General features: G+C 43.4%; 1 protein-coding gene across 2 annotated transcripts; it reads right to left on the reverse strand.

Moving 5' to 3' along the window:
- Positions 1–3173: 3173 nt before the first annotated feature.
- Positions 3174–19540, reverse strand: SUCLG1 (succinate-CoA ligase GDP/ADP-forming subunit alpha). 2 transcript variants are annotated; one of them, XM_032109481.1, is made up of 9 exons: positions 19433–19540; positions 10841–10944; positions 9879–9995; positions 9157–9369; positions 9011–9068; positions 6638–6721; positions 5881–6032; positions 5181–5369; positions 3174–4227 (listed from the first exon to the last, which is right to left on the reverse strand). In XM_032109481.1, exons 1-9 carry the CDS (start codon positions 19482–19484, stop codon positions 4201–4203), a joined length of 996 nt encoding a protein of 331 aa, XP_031965372.1. In that variant the 5' UTR covers positions 19485–19540; the 3' UTR covers positions 3174–4200. The 2 variants fall into 2 exon arrangements, with proteins under 2 accessions (XP_031965372.1, XP_031965373.1); XM_032109482.1 differs by lacking the exon at positions 19433–19540 and adding an exon at positions 16382–16460.
- Positions 19541–19965: the final 425 nt, after the last annotated feature.

Here is a 19965-nt window from a genome sequence, read left to right on the forward strand (position 1 = left end):
TTTGTGCAATAAAACAGGTTTTAAGAGACCCTCAATTATGTATCTGCACAGCACAGACATCGTTACAGGATACTGCTCCTACTTCCAGCACAAACACTGCTCTGTGTGGTTACCCATTATAGCACAGAAACACGGGTTTACTCCCAGCCCTATAAATTTATGTGGTTTGTGTAAACAGAGAGCCATCTCTTGCCTTTTCTTTCGAGATCACATAACTGCTGCAGAAAGCAAATCAGATTTAATGAAGGTTTTTGGATGCTCTGAGTGGCAGCAAATTGCCTGGGTCTGAGTACTGTGAGTGAGCTATGGATGGTCAGCAGGTCCAACAAATATGGGGGGGACCTGGAACCACCAAGAGAAAACCCCACCAAAAAACCCCAAACCAAAACAAAGAAAAAAGTCCACAAAACAAAAAAAAACAAACACACCACTCACACAAAACAAAGAAACAAACAGAGAAACAAGCAAACAAAACACAACCCTGGTGCAATTCTGAGCAAGTTCCCTGAGGTTCTTAACTTGAGCAAAACTCTCAAATTTCCACTTCTAGGAAAATATCATGTTTGCACCTCAAGTTCAAATGGGACAAGCTGACAAATTCCTTTAGAAAATTGGAAGTGTTTCAGCATTTCTGAGTCATGAAATTTTCCAAAATTGCCAAAATTGGTTTCAGGTCAATTAAACACTAAACCAAACTCACAGAGCTACAAGGAGAGGGGACATCCCAAAGTAACCTCTTGCTAAAAATGGTACCTAACAGGTTTTAATTCCTGTATCATAGAATCACCTCCATCACACATTCAGCCACAGGGCTCTGTGTTTCATCAAACAGCCCGGGCAGGAAAGGAGGAAGAGGCAGATAATTTCAGGGCTGTGCATTATTCACCCTACATTGTGAAACACCTTATCCCCACCATTCACCTCTATCAGCCCTCTGTGAAGGGTCCTCAGAGCCTTGGGCTGCACAAGGTTGGATGCAAATCCAACAGCAATTCCCAAATATGCTCTTGCCTGTAGCCTTAATTACAGACCAACTGCACCACCCTGTGCTAGGATATAATCTCTGATAGACAAGTATAGTTTTAACCCCTTATTAAATAACTCAGGAAAAACAGTTATATAACAATATGGCCAGTAGCACAAACCCCATTTATTTGCTACTGGAGTGCTGCAAGTTGATGTCCAAGACTTTGGTTTTTTTGTTTTGGTGTTAAAATTTCTGTGGAAAACATCAAACCTGGACTCTTCACCAACTATTTGTAGTCATCCCAAAGCTAGAGGCTGGGTCAGCACTCCCAGCCTTGTACAGATGCTCCAGGAGTAACAGCCCACTGTGCAAAACACCCAGGATGTGCTGCTGCCAGGTATCCACAGCAGCACAGCTCCTTCAGCTCCTTCTGCCACCTTCCAAAATCCCCTGCAGGCTCCTGCCCATGGTATCAGACAGCCTTTCTAAGGAAAAGCTGTCATCTAATCCTGACCAGGCAGCAGCAAAGGTAAGGTGAAGGTGATGGTAAACTGAGCAAATGATTATGTTAGTGCACAAGATTTAATTCCAGTTTCAACAAAATTAAGACTCTTCTTTGGGCATCACAAGTTGCCACTGCTTTCAACCCAACAGCACAGAAGTCAGAGGTTCTTCTTGAAACCCCTCGAAATGTGTCTCTTTCTAGCATTTTCTGGCCCAATTTGCACTGACACCTGGCTGCTACCAGGGGATCCAATCATTAGGAAGTATTAGGGATCATCTAAAACCAAATATTGTTCAGTAAGAGAAAAAAATGCCTAAGGGGGTCTACATCCTTCTCCCTTTGTTGAAGAAAATCAGCATGGCAATAAACTTCCCTGACCAAAATGAACTTCCAGAATTCATGTCTCAAAAGTGAAACTGATTTACAGATTGATGCCATTGTCAAGTGTAGATCAAAAAACACAAAAAAGAACATTTCGTAAAATGTTATGGGAACAGCAACACTGGCAGCATTTCTCTTGCACATAAAAACCGCCTGTGTTGTATCAGGTTATAGTTATCTAGGTTAACTAGTAGGTTATAAAGTAGCAACAACTTAAAAGTTCAACACTAATTTAAGTTTTGCCTTCTTTTAAAAGAAGTAAATAAACAATTTTCCAGATCAGATTACTCAAAATATTTATCCACAAAAACATATGGTACTAAACAGATGTGAATGTTTTCCAAAGAGACACTGTCATTAATTAGCTGGTACTTGTCAAGTGCACATTTTTAGGCAGCAAAACTGTGATATTGTGCAGTCCAACCCTTTCTATCAGACAAGGTCAGGGTCCCTCTCCTCCCCATCCTGAGGTGACATCAGTTCCAGGTGTCCAGGCTGGAGCAGATCCAGGCAGCTGCTGAGGAGCAGCACTGGACTCTGCTGCAAACCTTAGACCAGGGTGAATTGTTAAACCCATCCTCAGATTTCAAGATAGAAGGAAACACTTTCTAAGGGTGCAGCAATCAGTGGAGTTTATAGCTGTCTTCTAAAATAGCTGGTGCCTCTAAAAGAGCTTCCAAGGAGCAAACCCTAGCAGGAAACTCCCTTCACCTCAACTGTCCTGGAAGAGCATCTGTTACAGGGATGAAATCCAGGCAGTTCATCACAGAGCACTGCACATCCCAAAGGGCACCAGCACAGCACTACCATGAGTTACTCTGATCATCAGGCTCATAAGGAGACTGGCTGCAATTCCGTGACACTCACTGCTGAGGAATTGCACTCTTGGCCAGACTAAGACAATGTAGCACTATTTCTCTAAAGGGCACCTGTCAGTCTTTTTGCTCCAGATTAAAACAGGCACCACCAGCAAACTGAGCAGATCTAGTAAAAAAAGCTCTTATCTGTTGTCACAGGCTTTATCAAATGATTCACTGCTCAATCCTGCTTTCAGCTGTCCAGTGACAAGGTGTCAGGTTCATTTCAGTAAATCATTCCAAGGCCTGGAACACCTGGCTGCTGCCAGACCATACATCAGGTGCATTAATACACCTTCAGTGTGCAGAGATGTGACCTGTCCCTTATGCACTTCATCAGGGCTTAGCTCTAGGAGCTGCAAATGTCAGTACTGACACACCTGCTTGCCTCAGGAAGAGAAATTCCACAGGGATTTATTTGATGAGGACATTAAGAACAGTTTTAAATAAATAACGACACGAGTTTTCGTAACAGCACCTTTATGGAACACAAGGTTAGCTTTAAACAAGTGCCAGGTTACATGAACTTTCAGTCCTCTATATAAAGCAATTTGGGGTTTAGTCCATCCTGATAAAACTTGCAACATTTATAGGCACAATACTTGGGCTATACCCACAGTAAAAAAAAAAGGGGGTTTCCATTACAGTGCTGGGAGTGGTTAACAAGAAAGTTATCTTATTATGTTCTTTTCCAGAGAATAATTCTCCTCCACTATGTCCCATTGTTACTTGGATTTCAGAACACAAGCAGTGCAACACTAGTTAAGATAAGGTGGAAATTAAGGTAATATAAGCTAAAGACCAAATCATCTTCATAGCTACAGACAATTTTGAATATATAGTTTGCATGTGAAATTATATTAATTTTTATCAATAACAGTTCCATCTCTATACACAACAAACAGAATTCCTTGCCAGTAGAGGACTGCACTGTGCATGGCTCAACAGCCTTGAAGAGAAAGTCTGGACCACAGGCATATCCAGCTACGTGGATCAACACCAATCCCTTCAGATCCAGCAGCTTTGGTTTAATGGACGGAAACTTTGGCCTGTTGTTCAAAGGTACTGGCCAGCAACGAACGAGCACGACCGGACTTCTTAAAAATAAAGCAAAGTGTGGTATGTGCATAAAGTCAATGCCTTGATCCTTAAAAGCAGCTCTACAAGCAACTTTACCTGAAAAGGGGGCAGTGCTTAAGTTACAAAAGATTTTGTTTATGATGACTGAAGAAACGCCTCTGCTTCAGGAATTCAAAAGATGGGTCAGATTTAGTAGTAGATTTATTAATTTGCTGTGATTTACAACGGGGTGACAACGTCTGAAACAAGGAGACATCAAAACAGGTTTAGCCAGGAGGTTTATGGCTTCCGAGTCAAATTCATTGACCAATGTCAAGTCATTGGGGCAACTGAAGATTAGCAGACAAAAGGTAAGCGGAGGCCGGGTGCTGCACTGGTGTTTTGGAGACAGTATTCCAACGTGTCTTCTCTCACAGCAATTTCCTTTTCTCAAACTCCTGCAAAGAGCACACAGACGTTACCAGTGGGGAAAACAGAAAATGTTTCTATTACTCTTCTATTTCAAATTACTTCGTATTTATCTTTGGAAATCTGATGTTAAGAATTAGAAATTGGTATTAAAAATTAAAATATAAAATGTGTGAAGTGTGCAAGCTAGGGGAAAGGAAAATAAGCATTCTCCCACCTCACATTACCAAGCCAGCTCTGGAAAGCCAGATTGCAGTCACTGCCAGACTGCAGTGCTGTCAGGGAACCATTTGCTCCCAGACACAACATAATGGGCTTGAAAAACATCAATTCTGCATCAGAACTGCAGTAGAATCCTTACAGTAAACAACTCAAGCCAAGGGAGCAACAAAATAAAGATTTTCATCTCAGTAAAGAAAAAGCACAATAGAAGAAGGGAAGAATCCCACAGCAACCTGTGGAGATGCTGTACTATACAGTCACCATAGGAAACAAAAAATACCTAACAGAGCTGAATTATGCATCTCCTCTAGCTATGAAGCAATCCCTTTTTTTGGATATGAATTAAGTAAAATGCAAATAATCCCATTCCACACGTCAGTTTTTCAGCTGTATATATTCAACCACAACTCTGAATTATATGCCAAGGCTCTCCTTCCTCAAATACCCTACTTAGAAATAATGTTCTCATATTTTAAATTAATTCAGGCTCTTTGCATCCAGAAAACAATTTCAACAAGTTGCTACGCTTGAAAGCAGAATGTAATCTCTTCTCTATTTTGTTACATTTACTTTTCTATAAAACAGTATTAATGCATGCACATATCTTTTATGTACTAATTTCAGCTTGTCCAGCCAAGAGAGTTCTTATGTTTAAGCAAGTTCAGAGCAAGAGAGTATCTGGGTAAGAGAAGTACTCCCAACTCGTATTCCCTCAGAAGTGGCTTCTTGCTCTGGAGGAGCCAATGCCTGAGGAACCAACCTTGTAGATGGTGCTGCCCAGCTGAGCAGGGGACATGCTGACCACAACCCCTGCACTCTGAAGGGCTGCAATCTTCTCCTTGGCTCCCCCCTTCCCCCCAGCAATGATGGCTCCAGCGTGGCCCATCCGCCGGCCCGGAGGAGCCGTCAGGCCGGCTATGAAGGACACCACTGGCTTGGCGTTGGGGCCCTGGGAAGAGAGAAACGTTTTATGTGGAGGAGGGTGAGAGGAAAAGCAGTTCCAGGTGGCAGATTGTTCATTTTGTATTTTTATTTAAATATCAACTCACCAGGCAAAGTTATTAAACAGCTCAGACAGCTCAAAGGAGTGTGGAATACTTCCTCTCCCAATAATCATCATAAACCAGAAGCAAACAGAAATTTTAAATCTCTCTACAGACCCATGCATACTACAAAAAAAAAAAAAGTCACTACAAATATTGTTACAGGAATGAAATTCTTAAGTTGACACCGCTCTCTAGTTCACAGAACCATAGAATATTGTTGGAAAGACCTCTAAGATCATTGAGTCCAACCTCGACACCACTCTTAATTTCAACTCTTTTTCTTTAAAAAACCCATGACTGTTTGGGGTTTTTGTAAATAGTGATTAGAGACTGAACCGAGCTTTCAGTCTTGATGCAGCAACAAAAGCCAGCTAACTATGAAGGTGTCTGGAAGCAAAGTGTTTTAAGACTTACGGAATTATTTTCTTTCAAAAATGCTGCCGCATCTTCTTCAGCATTTCCTCCAATCTCTCCAATCAATATGATCCCCTCAGTATGAGGATCCTTCAGGAAGACATCGAGGCAGTCAATAAAATTAGTTCCATTGAAGGGATCACCTCCAATCCCTGAAAAAAAATTAAAACCACAAATAAAGAGTAACTCAAGATAAAGACACTGCATTTACAATGGAAGTTTAAAAGTAAATTTCAGCATGAGGAGTATTCCCAAAGGCTCATAAGACAGGAAGCTCTGAAGGCTCTACCCAAGTCATAGTGTGTCAAATTCCTGCTCCAAATACCTCGCCCACAATTTACAGAAAGCTTTGATATCTGAATGTTCACCTTTCAAACCATAAACAAAATGTTATGAACACAGCAGGACCAAGACCCCAGCTCTAGAATTGTGCTGTCAGGAAATTTAATTTCCTTAACACACCCAACTAAATACCTAAGAATGCCCTAATCCTTTATAATACTAAACTTACTGGGACAATCTGTTTCCGAATTGACATCATATTTGCTGGCAGTTCTCTGTTCAAAGCTGGTTTTAAGGCTTTTATTAACCTTATGTGGAAATGATAACAGAGAAGGGCTATACTCTTCACAGCACATAGGGATCCCATTTCTCAACACAACTGCCATTCAGCAAATTCTACACTTGCAAAAAGGAATTATTTTGGATTTATGCTTGTAAAGAAAAAGCACATTAGTCTGTTTCTGATGGAACCTACCAATGCAAAAAGACTGCCCCAACCCAACTTGTGTTGTCTGATGAACAGCTTCGTATGTCAGCGTTCCAGATCTTGACACAATACCTTGAGGAAAGAAAAGAAGATAAACTTACCACTAACACAGCACATAACTAGAGGCAGCTGTTCTTCCACTAATGAAAATCACCTCAATAAACAACATGAGATTCCAGGTTTTCCAGCTGTCCTTGCCAAAACACTCTGTAAGATTCTTTCTGTACTATTTCTTGGTTGTCACCTTTTGACACTTAACTGCCAATGGACTAAAGCTGCCCAGGAACTCAGTATTTTTGTCATGCTAAAGCCTTACCAGGAAAGAAAACTGAAAAGCAAATAGAACATACTTCTTATCTTGTATGTGAGTAGCTGATGCACTGAACTTGAAACAGAGTTGCAGCTCAACAGTTAACCAAAGACTTCTGTATTAATCACATCCCCAGTATGGCCAGGCACACGAGAGATCTTCCAGAACAGAAAAATGCTGCACAAATGCAAGTTATCACTATTAAGGTATTTGTTGCTGCTCTACAGAACACATCTGGCATTTACATTACAATATCACAAGAGACCACAATCCCAGTTCTAAATTCAGGATGGAAGGTAGCACAGAGCTTAGAGCAGGGGCAAAATATTTGCATGGGTTCTTGCTCATTTTTTCAAGTCAAGACTTCTGTTAACACTACAAAAGGAAAAGTTTTGAGGAGAAACAGGCATTATCTTCCATCTACTTCAAGCCATCTAACAATGAATATAGTGCATACATTGCATGAACAGAGGAGGAAATACACCACCAGACTAACAACCTTAGTTTTATCAACTATTTATACTGCTGGCCAGCTCAGATGTCTTCTAGCACAAGTTTTCTTCTTGCTATGCTTGAAAAGGCCTTCCTGTTTACCATTAAGATCAGATTGCCTCAGAGAAGCTACAGATGAAAGTCCAAAGATTGTGGCTATTTTTATACCTTGCATCACAGTATATTCAGATGATTCTTGGACTCCTCACAGTAATGGAAGGCTGGAGAGGACATCACCAAAGGTCACAGTGTTAGATGAAACTGGGAGGGTAGCAAAGCTACATTTTTATTCCTTGATCCTGGGATCACCATTGAAAACATTTCCAGCAACGGCAGAGCTACTGGATTCAAGATTTTAAATATTCTTTTGCACTCGGTGTGCCTTGCACTCAGATTCTAGTAACTTGTGACTGCAACACATTTCTTGTATATATTTGGAAAATCAGAACAGAACTTTGATTCAGAAGGGAGCTCAGGGCAACACTGGTTGATGTTACCTTTTACAGTCATAGAGTAATGGCTCAGTGGTTTTTATAAAGGCATAATTGCAGCCATGTGATTTTTCAATTCCAAGTTTACAGGTACTTGTGAAAGCTGGAGGCTGAACATGAGTGTTAACACATCTTCCAGCATTCCCAAGGTGCAGTCTGTTCTCAGGTCAGAAGTGGTTACATAGCAGAGATGGCTCCTCATGCTAGAAAAACTGCACTGAGTCCCTGTAGTTCAACAGCATTGAACAGGCTTTCCCACAATAAACACACTTTCCATCCAAAAAAATGGTAGTGTTGCAAAGGGTACTACTGTGCTCAAGTGAAACTGGTTGCCTTGCAGACAGGCAACAGCAGCATGTGCTGTCTGCAACAGTATTTCTGAAGCTCTACTTAAGTACAAATGCATATTTTGGAAGAATTTTCTCTAAAGCTCCTGAACTGCATTATTTCTATAGTTTACAACAAGGAGCTGACAGAAGTCAGGACAAGAGACTTGCATGTAACAGGGTGTGTAACTCTTTACACACAGGGGGTGTGACTGACATTGATTATGAACAAGTCACTGCCTTCCTGCCCTTAACCACACTGCCTGAGAAATGGGTATATTTGTCACTTCCACTTGGGATAGTTTCATAGTTGTCTAAATTAGCATGTTATAAACTTGCCTGTAGTCTCTCCTCTCTGCTGTAATGCTGAGATCACTGTAAGTGTAGGATCCCAGTCCTAAGCAGCCAAGCAGTTGGAAGGAATAGTGTTGGAGAGCTTAGTGCTCTCAAATCCCAAGAAAAATGGGAGTTTTCCTCAGGACTCTCCTTTAAGGATACCACGTCAGTGAAACTCCCAACTGCTTTGCCTCTACCACCAGTACCCTGTGCCCACTATGGAAGACTTCCTGATTTTGGCCTTCAGGATTGATAATGCCAAAATTCATGTATAAACTGAGGACAGACAAGCTGTCCCACAGTGCTATCAACTCTATTCAGGGCAGGATGTGCCTTGCCTCATGAGGAAGAACACTAGAGCACCAAAACTGTGTTTTAGATGACGCATAAATATGCAAAAACTCACCAATTCTTCCCTTCTTGTGAATGTGACCAGGCATGATACCAATTTTACATTCTCCAGGCTAAGGAAAGAGTGGGAGAAGTCAGATGGAACATTCAAACCACCACTAGGAACAGTTCAGCCTTGGATCAAAGCCAAAGGTCACTTACATTGATGACTCCGGGGCAGTTGGGGCCCACCAGCCGGGTCTTGCTCTGCCGCAGCAGCCTGTGTTTGACCCGCACCATGTCCTGCTGGGGGATACCCTCAGTGATGCACACCACCAGGGGCATCTCTGCATCGATGGCCTCGTTGATAGCAGCAGCAGCAAAGGGGGGAGGGACGTAGATGACAGTGGCTGAAGCACCCGTTTGTTCTTTGGCCTGCAACAGACACAACAAAAAATGCACCGTGTGTTTAGTGGGGCTGAAGAGAACGTTTGACAAGAAGCCACTTAAAATACATCCACTCTCAGGCATGAATTAAGGATATGTATTAATTTACTACTACCTAAGCAAGTCTTCAATTCCCTGAAGATGGGACACAACCAGGGAACTGAGAACTGACCATTGTCTGGAAAGGCTCTGCCCCATGATCACCATCATAAATACTCTTACATAACAGTTTGCTAAAAATTCATCATGCACACTAGAATCAATCAGAAACTAGCTGCCTTCATAAAGCAAGTGTACCCAGACTCTGTGACCTTCACAGTGGAAGCCAAACTTGTGCCTGACCACCGTGAATGCTCCCTCTTTTACAAAGCCTCTATTTCACTCTTTGCCCAGTGACATCCACAGCTCAAATATTTGTCTCTCCAGTGTGAGCAATGAAATAAGGAGCCCTTCAGCAGCTTTAAACTCTGTGCCCTCCAGTCACTGCTGCAAATTACCTCCTTCACAGAATTAAACACAGGCAGACCTAGATGAGTTTTTCCCCCTTTCCCTGGAGAAATTCCTCCAACTAGATTGGTGCCATAGTCCAATGCCTGCTGGCTGTGAAAGGTGCCCTAGGAGAGAGAAAATACGTAAAGTTAGAAAGCATGTAATAGCAAATAAAATTAACCAAAAAGTTTGATGTTACCTGCAACTCTGAAGGCAATTTATGTCACTGAAATTTACAATAAGAAGGGAAGTTTTCACTACACATATATAATCAGATATTTTGAAGAGTGCATCCACATGTTTTAAATGCATTTGGAATATGCTAATATGCTCTGTTTTGGTTTTTTTTAATCAGAGCACTGTGGTTGCATGCTAAAGGATATTTTGTTGTGTGCTGCTAATACACCTGCAGACACAGCAGACACAGTTTCTTTTCCACATCAAGTCTGGCAGATGACAAACACTACAGTGAAATAGAAGAAATTAGCATGCTCATCCATGACTAGCTGGTGGTTTTACAAAAGCAGCCTTCTCTGCCTCCAAATAGGTAAAAGTGAATCTGAGAAAATTATTAAATATCCTGAAATAAAAACAGAAATTTAATTCTCAGACATTGATATTGAAATGCATTTGTGAAAGAAGCACTTCTAAAATGGTGAGGTTTTTGCAGTTTTTTTGCAAATAGCCTTTCACAAAGAAACCCTTTCAGCTGTATACAAGATGAAAAACAAAAATGAAAAGCACAATAACAGAGATGACTCAAAACCAACTTTCAAGCTTGTGCACAAGTATTTGGGCCAAAGAATGTAAACTACACTGCTGAAGGGACCTTCCTGATGGTGAAATAAGTCCAGCTTCCTATCAACACAGACAAAGGCAGTATATAATCCATTTTATGTATTATTATGTTTTTTGGGCAGTTAGCTTTCTGAACTGAAAGGGTGATAGAAGAAATTATTTACAAACATACCTGTTTGCCTGTAAAACCCTGACAGATAACCTTTGTGTTTTTGTTAACATACAGGTTTTTCCTGGATGCTGTGTAGGAGCAGTGTCGGACTCCATTCTGTTGAACTGGAGAGAGAAGAGAAGAGAGCAGAAACCATTAATCCCCTCCTTTGGTAGACTTGAGTCAAAAAATGTCCTACCAAGTAAGTGCATATCAATCAGTGCTTATATCAAGAAATTATGAGCAGCTCATGTTTTCAAAAGCAGCCCTGAAGCCTCATTCAGTGCCTGTCATTCTAAGACATTAAACACCTGTAGCTCACCCTATTACAGTGATTACTCAGTTTACTAGAAATTAGGGGAGGTTTCTCACATTGAGTACTTGATACAAGGATTCCTCCCAACAAAGACAGGAACAACTTCTTAAGCACTGCTTTCATTTGCAAATGAACACGTTTTTATCTTCTCAGAAATTCTGCAAAGTGACAAAGCAGAACTAAAATCCCAATATCCAAAGGCTGTTACATCACTGGTACTATGTCATACCTCCTGTGAACAGAGCACAGTCCAGACCAGACAACGAGAGACACTGAGGAGCTTGAGGGTCCCTCAGCCCAAGAAAAACCTAATGTCAAGTAAGACAGACAGCAAGAGATCTTTTTCCAAAAGATTCATAGCTATGGCATCACTGCTGGACACACATTTGGGCTCATGAGGAAACCCAGCTCTCCAGATACTCCACTAGAGTGATTTTCAATTTAGTTCTCACAACTCTGGTGCTGAAAGGAGAAAACAACACAACATAATTGTAGAAAAAGAGCACAGTGAGTGCTGGCAACAAAAAGCCAAGGAGAATGACTGCATCTGTGCTGAAAGGAAAGGAATGCTGACAGCAAATGCACAGAATGTTACCACAGAAGAAAGCTTGAGAGGAGGAAGAGGGAGAAGGCTTCTGGTATAAATAGGGTGCACACCTACATTTATTGCCATATGGTTTTTTAAACACCAGAGTTTTGAGGGGATCAGAACCGATTTACTCCCTGCACGTGTTTGACATAAAAACCTTAATTTATACATAGAGTGACCCTGGGAAGGCACAACCCTAATACAGAATCCCCAACATATACACCAATATGTTACTACACACCCCTTTAGCTCTTTTAGAACTTTAGCAGCTAAGACTTAAGGAGGGAAACAGTGAAGCTGAAATCAAAATAACAGATCCTGAATCATGGTCCCCAGACTGTTCCATATACATACTTGGGCATGTCTGAACAAGAAAAGAAGAATTTTTTCTTTTTCTCTTTTTAGGAAGAAGCTAAAGCTTTTAAGGAGAAAGAAGGAAAGAAATATTTTTAGCATAATGCACAGAATTTAAGATGCATTATTAAATTCTTATAATAACACAATTTCTTAGGGTTAGTAAGAGAGTGCAAAAAATCCAAGTACATACAGATCCACGTACTACACATTTCCATCACAGGGCTACACGGTTCTCTTTTGCCAACTAAAGTTTAGTGATACACTGCTTTTATGCTTCAGTTGTACTCAAAGGAGTGAACAGAAAAACCAAACCACGCCAGAAGCAGCCTACACACATCAGTGCTATTGCTAAATCTAAAGTCCTTACTCTGTTCTTAGAAAGTGCTGGCAAACCCAGGATTTAACTCCAGCCACCTTCTGCTGTTCTCTAAGGAGCTGCAGCAAATCCTCAGCTTCACACGGACACGAAGTGAAACTCCATAGAGAAAGGTACAGACTAGGATGAAGCGAACTTGTAAGGAAAGCAGCCAAAGTGCACTTTGGCTCAGTGACCTGCAGGGTTTTAACCTAAATCACAACAAATACAGTTGCAGAACTCATCACACCAGGAAATACAAAGCAGTAACAGAGAAAATCCATGTGAAATCCTTAGAAAAAGCCATACAAAAGCCAATTGTATCCTGGGCTGTATCCAAAGCAGGGTGGGCAGGTTGAGGAAGGGGATTCTGCCCCTCTGCCCTGCTGAGGTGAGATCCCACCTGCAGAGCTGTGTCCAGCTCTGGGTCCCAGCACAGGAAGGACATGGAGCTGCTGGAGTGAGTCCAGAGGAGGACACAAAGTTGATGAGAAGGATGGAATACCTCTGCTATGAGGAAAGGCTGAGAGAATTGGCATTGTTCAGCCTAGAAAAGAGAAGGCTTTGGGGTGACCTAATTCCCTTCAGTACCTGAAGGGAACTTAGAGGAAAGATGGGGCAAAACTATTGACATGGGGATGTAGTGACAGGACAAGGGGGAATGGCTTCAAAGTGAAAGAGAGCACATTTGAATTAGATACTAGGAAAAAACCTTTACTGTGAGGGTGATGAGGCCCTGGCACAGGCTGCCCAGAGAAGCTGTGGCTGCCCTGTCCCTGGAAGTGTTCAAGCCCAGGCTGGACGGGGCTTGGAGCAACCTGGTCTAGTGGAAGGTGTCCCTGCCCATGCCCATGTCAGACTACGTGGGTGGAATGAGATGATCTTTAAGGTCACCTTCCAACCCAACCCAAACCATTTTATGAAAATATGCCTAAGATGAGATTTAATGAACGGGGCTACCAGGCTGGCTGTGGGAGGGGAATGACGAGCCACAGCTACAGAACACAGCACAGAATGTTCTTTCTGTTCCTCTTGGCTGAGAACTTGGCCTTCCTAGGCAGGGCTACAAGGCCCTGCACCTGCATCAACTGCAAGGCACATCTGGTGAAGAGCAGCCTGCTTCCAGCAAAGGAGAGGCAAAACAAGTACAGGAACAGCTGGAATGCTGGTTAGGAGAGCAGGGAATCGATATACCTGAGCCCAGCCACTCAAGCAATCCCTCACGGTCAGGAGATGTGCCTGGGTGAAACCCAACCCTGAGCACAGCAGAGTATGATCCCCCTTGGGAAGGAGTTGTTACAGTCCTTACCACCCGCAATGCCTTGGGGAGAACACTGCAGGCTTCCAGGAGTATGGGAATGACTATCTGAAAATGGGCCTGCAAAGGGAAAGAACAAACAGGCAACACTAAACTGATTCAGATCGAAGTTTTACAGAGTTTGTGCCAAACCACTGACAAATCCACCTGCAAAGTAAGAGAGAGATGCTTGCTAGCCACATATCTGTCACTCTGCAATTTCAGTACTTTGAAAAAAATTTTTTTAAAAAACCACAGAATGGATCAAGTTGGAAGGGATCACAGTGGGTCATCTGATCCAACCTCACTACTCAAGCAGGGTCATCCTCCAGCACATTGCACAGGACTGTGTCCAGATGGTTCCTGAATGTCTCCAGTGAGGGAGACTCCACAGTCTCTTTGTTGTGAACAAAGTGACAAATAGTCACATTTCTCTACACCTTACAGCAATTCTCCACTCCCAGTTCAACTGTTCATTCCAGATCTACTTTCAGGTATTTGTAACACTGCACAAAAGTGTTTTTGAAAGCTTGTCAATTCTCCATTTTCAGGAGACCGTATAAATATATTTTTCAAGGATAAAAAGCTCTTGAGCATTTTCTAAATTATCAAAAAAAAAATTTAGGCACTGATATCTAAAAGGCAGCTTAGAATTTAAGCTTTGTATGGATTTACCCTTGAAAACCATATGTGCTTCTTACATTATTGTATGGCCCTACTTCAGAGAAAATACAGCTGGTTCAAAAAGCCTGGCTATAGATTTGAGCCATTTGCTGTCTCCAGAGACAGGCAGCTTAGCATGGGCAAATGTCTGGAGAGCAATAGATTTTTGAAGTGATTTATGGAAAAAAAAAAAATCCTAAAAATCACCTTGCAGTCTCTGGGCTGGATGAGTCTGAGTTTCAGGGGTTTTTAAAGTGGCTCAATACAGTTCTGTACTTCTGTTCCTGGCCCCACCTGCTGCAGGAACGTTTGCCCCAGTTACCAGCAGGGGCATGGGTCAGGATGAGGTTCTGCTCCACGTGGCACAAACAGCAAGTCCTGGGTGCAAGCAGCTGGCAATTTAGTTAGGACAGATACAAGATGAGAAGGAAACAGGTGGAAAGTGGAAATGGCATGCCCAAGTTCACAGCAGGTATGAGTCAGAAATAGAAGCAAAGTCTCAGCTTCCACCCAGGACATGCTTTACAACTTCCAAACCCGTTCAGATAATCGATTTTACTAGAACAAATTTGGGTGCTTGGGTGTAAATGCATGCTGCTTCATGAAGACTGGAGGCAAAAAAAAAAAATTTTAAAAAAAATTTGCTCTTCAGCTGTGAACCAGCAAAAGCCAAACCCATTGGTGATGCTATTTTAATGCTCACATCTAAATTACAGGCCAAGTTACAAAAGTGAAGGCTCCAGATGAAGTCCTAGAGCATAAGGACAAGTCTTATCAAATCCAACTCTTCCCAAAAGCACAGGGGAAGAGTCAAGTCGGAGTTCTAAGGTAACATTACCATGTCCAACAGAGGCCTGTAATAGACCTTTAGGAAAGTGTATTAAAAATAAAATAAGAGACTGGACAGTCTTTCCCAGGCAGACCATTCATTTCTGCCCCACCCCTGTTCAGTTTTGGCTTAAAAATAAAGTTATACAAATAACAGAATGTATTTGTTTTGGTTTTCCAGTACTTCAACTGCTGTATAGCTGAAAAGTGACATGTAATGGGGCAAGAGCCTACTTTGGTCCATCGTTCAGGACAACCAAGCAGTTATGAAAAGTGCTCAAGTACCCAATCCCTGCTGTTTCAGGGGAGATTTGAAAAGCAAGATCTAAATTTAGCAATGGGGTAAAAGCTTGTCTATGGAACGCCAGCTGTTTCATAGTCAAGAAACCTTATTAGAAACTAAGGGACAGAGTTACTCCAACACCACACTACTGGTGGTTACTCTGGCATTTCCAGGCAACAAGGCCCCAGCCAAGAGTAGAGCTCACTCCAGTACAAATAACTGGAAAATCCACCACATTTACCTCTTAGGAACAAAACTCACAATCTGTAGGCTCAAGCAGGACTTACAGCTCACCTGTGTATTACAGCTAACAAGCCTTTCTAGAAAAGTACCCTATTATTTATCAGGGAGTCCAAGCAGGAATTTACATGTTAAAAAGAAAACTGATCCATTTACAAGGTATGTTAAAGCACATATGGAATTTAAATACTGTTTACACTGAGCTTTCAGGCACTCCTTGAGCAGCAACACCTCACTGGCACAAATCTCATTTAAAACAATGCAACTCAAGCTACATTTCATAGAATCATAGAATGGTTTGGGTTGGAAGGGACCTTTAAAGGTCATCTAGACCAAGCCCTTCCTTATTCGGGTTGTGCAAACCAGGTGACAGCACAGACACTAAAGGCTGAATCTCTTCTTCATCCCAACTATAACAAAGCTCAAAACTTGTTATTTTCAGGACCTATTGTAAGATTTCCTATGGACACAAATCCAATCAAAGTGTCTCCTTCTTACCCATATTTACCCCAAACCAAAATAAAGGACATTTGGAAGCTGAGGTAGCATCTGAGGCTGCTCATAAAACAAGCCCAGTATAAAAGCAAGGTGAAACAACAGATTCCTCTCCACAAGGACCTGAGCTGACACCTACATTGCCAGAAGACTGAAATTCTTCCTCTACTGCTCCTTGAAATAGCCACAGAACTTGGAGATGAAGGAAGATCCTCCTTTTATTTTATATAACCTATGTAAGGAAAGAAGAAAGCCTTAGAAATCATAGGAGCTCCAACATAAGTGGGGAAAACGGAGGCCACTGCAGGGGAAACTCAGGGAAGGACCAAGGTACAAGGAGTGCTACTTAAAATGCTGTGTCTTTTTTTCCACACATACATCCCAACCCCACCCCCATTTGTCTTCCATCAGTTATGGACCTTCAGCTTGCTCCTGAGAATTCCTTTCAGTATTTTCTACATGTTTAATTTACATTTTTATGACCATCTCCTTTCTCCTTCCTCTGCCAACAAATGCAAGGCCTGAGGAGGACACAACAGGAACAGTTCTGGGGAGCTCCTGATAGCACAGAGGAGCATAAACCCATCCCCAGAATTCACCCCTGAAGTTACCAGTTACATTAGCAGACAATGCTCCTTATTGACAAAGAGGTCTTCATGCTGTTGAGGGATTGCTCAAAACACCTTACTCATTTGTTTAAGAGGATTATGCACTCCAAGGATTCCTGTTTAGCAGCCCCCAGGCTCTCTTCTCTCACCCTTCCCTTGCCAAATTCCCAACCTGTGACCATGAAATAGGGGTTAAGGAATCAAGTACATGAATCAGGCTGCAAAGGGCAGATGCAGTGCCTACACTACACCCATCTCATTAAAACCAATCTAGGACTAGTAGGAAATGACATTCAGAAAATTTTCAGTCCTTTCAACACATCTTTTTTCCCTAATCAAAAAGTGTCTCCTCAGCATAAATCATCTCTTTCTTGTAAGCAAACAAGCTGCTTTCCCCTAGGTATCCTCCACCAAGAATGTGAGCAGGTAAAGGTTTGTGAACTTCCCTCCCTCCACACTGTTGACATAAAAACAATTAAGGAATTCTTCAGTTTGGATTGTTATTTCTGCAGCAATCCTTTGCCAGGGTTACTCACATAATTACTGTAATCTTTTAATCTAAGAGCTCTCCAAAGCCTTCTAACACACCCAGGACATGGAATCCTTAATCCTGACTCTCCAATCAGTTTAGACACCTACAAAAACTCTTCAAGGCGGGGTATGGACAAGCACAGGTCTCTCCCGACTCTGTCCACACACCAGCAGTGCTCTGAGCTGACCTCTGAGCAGCACTTACCATTCATTGACATATTTCATACTCCATTTCCACAGCTTCCTGATCTCAACCTTAGGGACACACACCCTGCATGTCTCCTTCAGCAATGCACCAACAAAAACAGAGTTTGCATCTCTTTCGCAACAGAACACACCGGAAACTCATGATTTCAAATCACTGAGAGAAGCAGATGTTAATTGGTAGTGAAAATGTATGTACAAAGTCCGAATTTAAGGTTTCAGCAGTCTTTAAGGGGTAAAAGAGTATCAAACCAAAGACTTCCAGTGAAGGACTAATTCATCTTGCAGGAGTTTCTGTAAAAGATTTAATGAACAGCTGTAAAAAGACACATCTTGATCCACTTAGATCTTTTCCTCCCCTCTACCACTCAAAATTTTAAGAACTGTACCCTAAATCTCTTGCTGCTATTTGTAAAGGGAACAATGTAGAGTTTTAACACATAAAACTGCACCCAAGAGTAGCTTTGCTGGGAGTATAAATTAAACTAAATTGGAAGGTGCTACATTCCCATCTGTTCCCCTCCATCAGAACCAATTCTCATTTGGCCCAGGGGAGCCAATTCAAAAAGCTGAAGTGGCAGAAATTAACAGCATAAATAGTTTTCTGGTCCTGCTCATGGAGATCTTACAAGAGGCAGGAACAGATACCCACCCGGACAGCAGGTGTGCCACAGGAACTACTCAGACCGGCCTCTGGTTGTGAGATCATGTTACCAGACCTGCAAGTCACCATCCCACTGGGACAAAAACACTTCGTGTGCAGTGAAATGAGGTAGGTTTAAGTTTGTTCATTCATTTCCAGCCGCAAGAACCAAATTCATGCACGAACTTCTCTGTTTAGATTCCAAGAAACTGCTCTTGTGCCTGGCATAGCCACACTGATCTCACACAACCACAGAATCGTTTGGGTTGGGAAGGACATTACAGACCTTCCTGTTCCAAGCCCCTGCCATGGGCAGGGACACCTTCTGCTAGACCAGGTTGCTCCAAGCCTGGAACATCAACCTGGCCTTAAGCACTTCCAGAGACTGGGCAGCCACAGCTTCTCTGGGAAACCTGTTCCAGTTTCCTCACGGTAAAGAATTTCTTCTATTATCCAATCTAAACTTACACTCTTTCACTTCGAAGCCACTACCCTTCTACTATCTACAAGTCTCCTCTTCAAGAGGATGGAGCACTAACTGCACCAAAAAAAACCACAATGGAACGAAAAAAAAAAAAAAAGGGGGGGGGGAGGGAAAGCACTTTATTTTTTATTGTGATGTTCAAAACAACACATATTAAATGCTTCGAGCTGAAGTACTAGTCTCGGACCGCTTGTATTGTCCTCAAAGGGAGGCCTGTAACCTTATTCTTGGTAACAAAAAGAACTTTACCACGCTGTGCTGAAACCACAGGATAACTCAGGGGCCTCCAGAGGCCTCCAGCTCTCGCAGTGACCAGCCCCAACTCTAGGGGCCCATTCCGGCCCTTGCCCTTTGGAGTCTTTCCGGGGCTACAGCGCCGAGAACAACCTTTCCATGTCCCCACACCTGCGGCCGCCCACCCTCCACGGGAGAACTTCCCATTACGTTTACAAACACCTCCCTGGGAGCCAGGCGTGCCCCTGCCCCGAGCGGGGCGATCCCGGCCGCTCCGAACGCCCAGCGAGGGCCCGGAGCAGCGCCGGGAGCAGCGCGGGGACCCCCGGGCACACCCGGTGTCCCGCCCCGGTGCCCGCGGGCCGAGCGCGCCCGGCCCCGCTCCGCCGTGACCTTGCCCGGCCCCTGCCCTGCCCGGCCCGGCCGGGCCCCGGCGCTGCCTGCGGCCCCCGCGGCGGGGCCGGGAGGGCTCATCCCGGTACTCACGGCGGAGGAAGCGGCCGAGCAGGCGGGCGGCGGCGGGGCTGCAGCGAGACATCGTCCCGTCCGCAATGACGGCGGCGGCGGCTCCGAGCTCGGCCCGCCCCAGCGGCGGAAGCGGCTCCGCGGGGCCTTCTGGGTGCTGTAGGCACGGGAGCCATGAGGGTGGGGGAGAGCTCCGAGATCACCGAGCCCAAGGCACCGCCACGGACGCGTCCAGTCCGTCCTCAGACACCTCCAGGGACGGTGACTGCGAGGAGCTGTTGACTCTCTCAAAGGCAGGGAGGCCCTGCAGAGAGACCTCCACAAATGGGAGGGCTGGGCAATCACCAACCATGTGAAGTTCAACAGGGGAAAGTGACGGGTTCTGCACCTGGCATGGGGCAACCCTGGATGTACAGAGAGACTGGGGAATGAGAGGGTGGAGAGCAGGGCCATGGAAAGAGACCTGGGGGTCCAGGTCGATGGAAAGCTGGATCTGAGTCAGCAGCGCCCTGGCAGCCAGGAGGGACATCCCTGTCCTGGGGGACATCGGGAAT

Source organism: Corvus moneduloides, chromosome 5, assembly GCF_009650955.1.
Source record: "Corvus moneduloides isolate bCorMon1 chromosome 5, bCorMon1.pri, whole genome shotgun sequence".
Taxonomy (NCBI): domain Eukaryota; kingdom Metazoa; phylum Chordata; class Aves; order Passeriformes; family Corvidae; genus Corvus; species Corvus moneduloides.

Coding starts and splice junctions, on each gene's coding strand:
- SUCLG1 (XM_032109481.1), bottom strand. CDS start 19,484: ATGTCTCGCTGCAGCCCCGCCGCCGCCCGCCTGCTCGGCCGCTTCCTC. Junction 5,370..5,880: donor TTTTGAAAGAAAATAATTCC/GTAAGTCTTAAA, acceptor CTCTCTTCCCAG/GGCCCCAACGCCAAGCCAGT. Junction 4,228..5,180: donor TGGGCAGCACCATCTACAAG/GTTGGTTCCTCA, acceptor TGCTCTTTGCAG/GAGTTTGAGAAAAGGAAATT.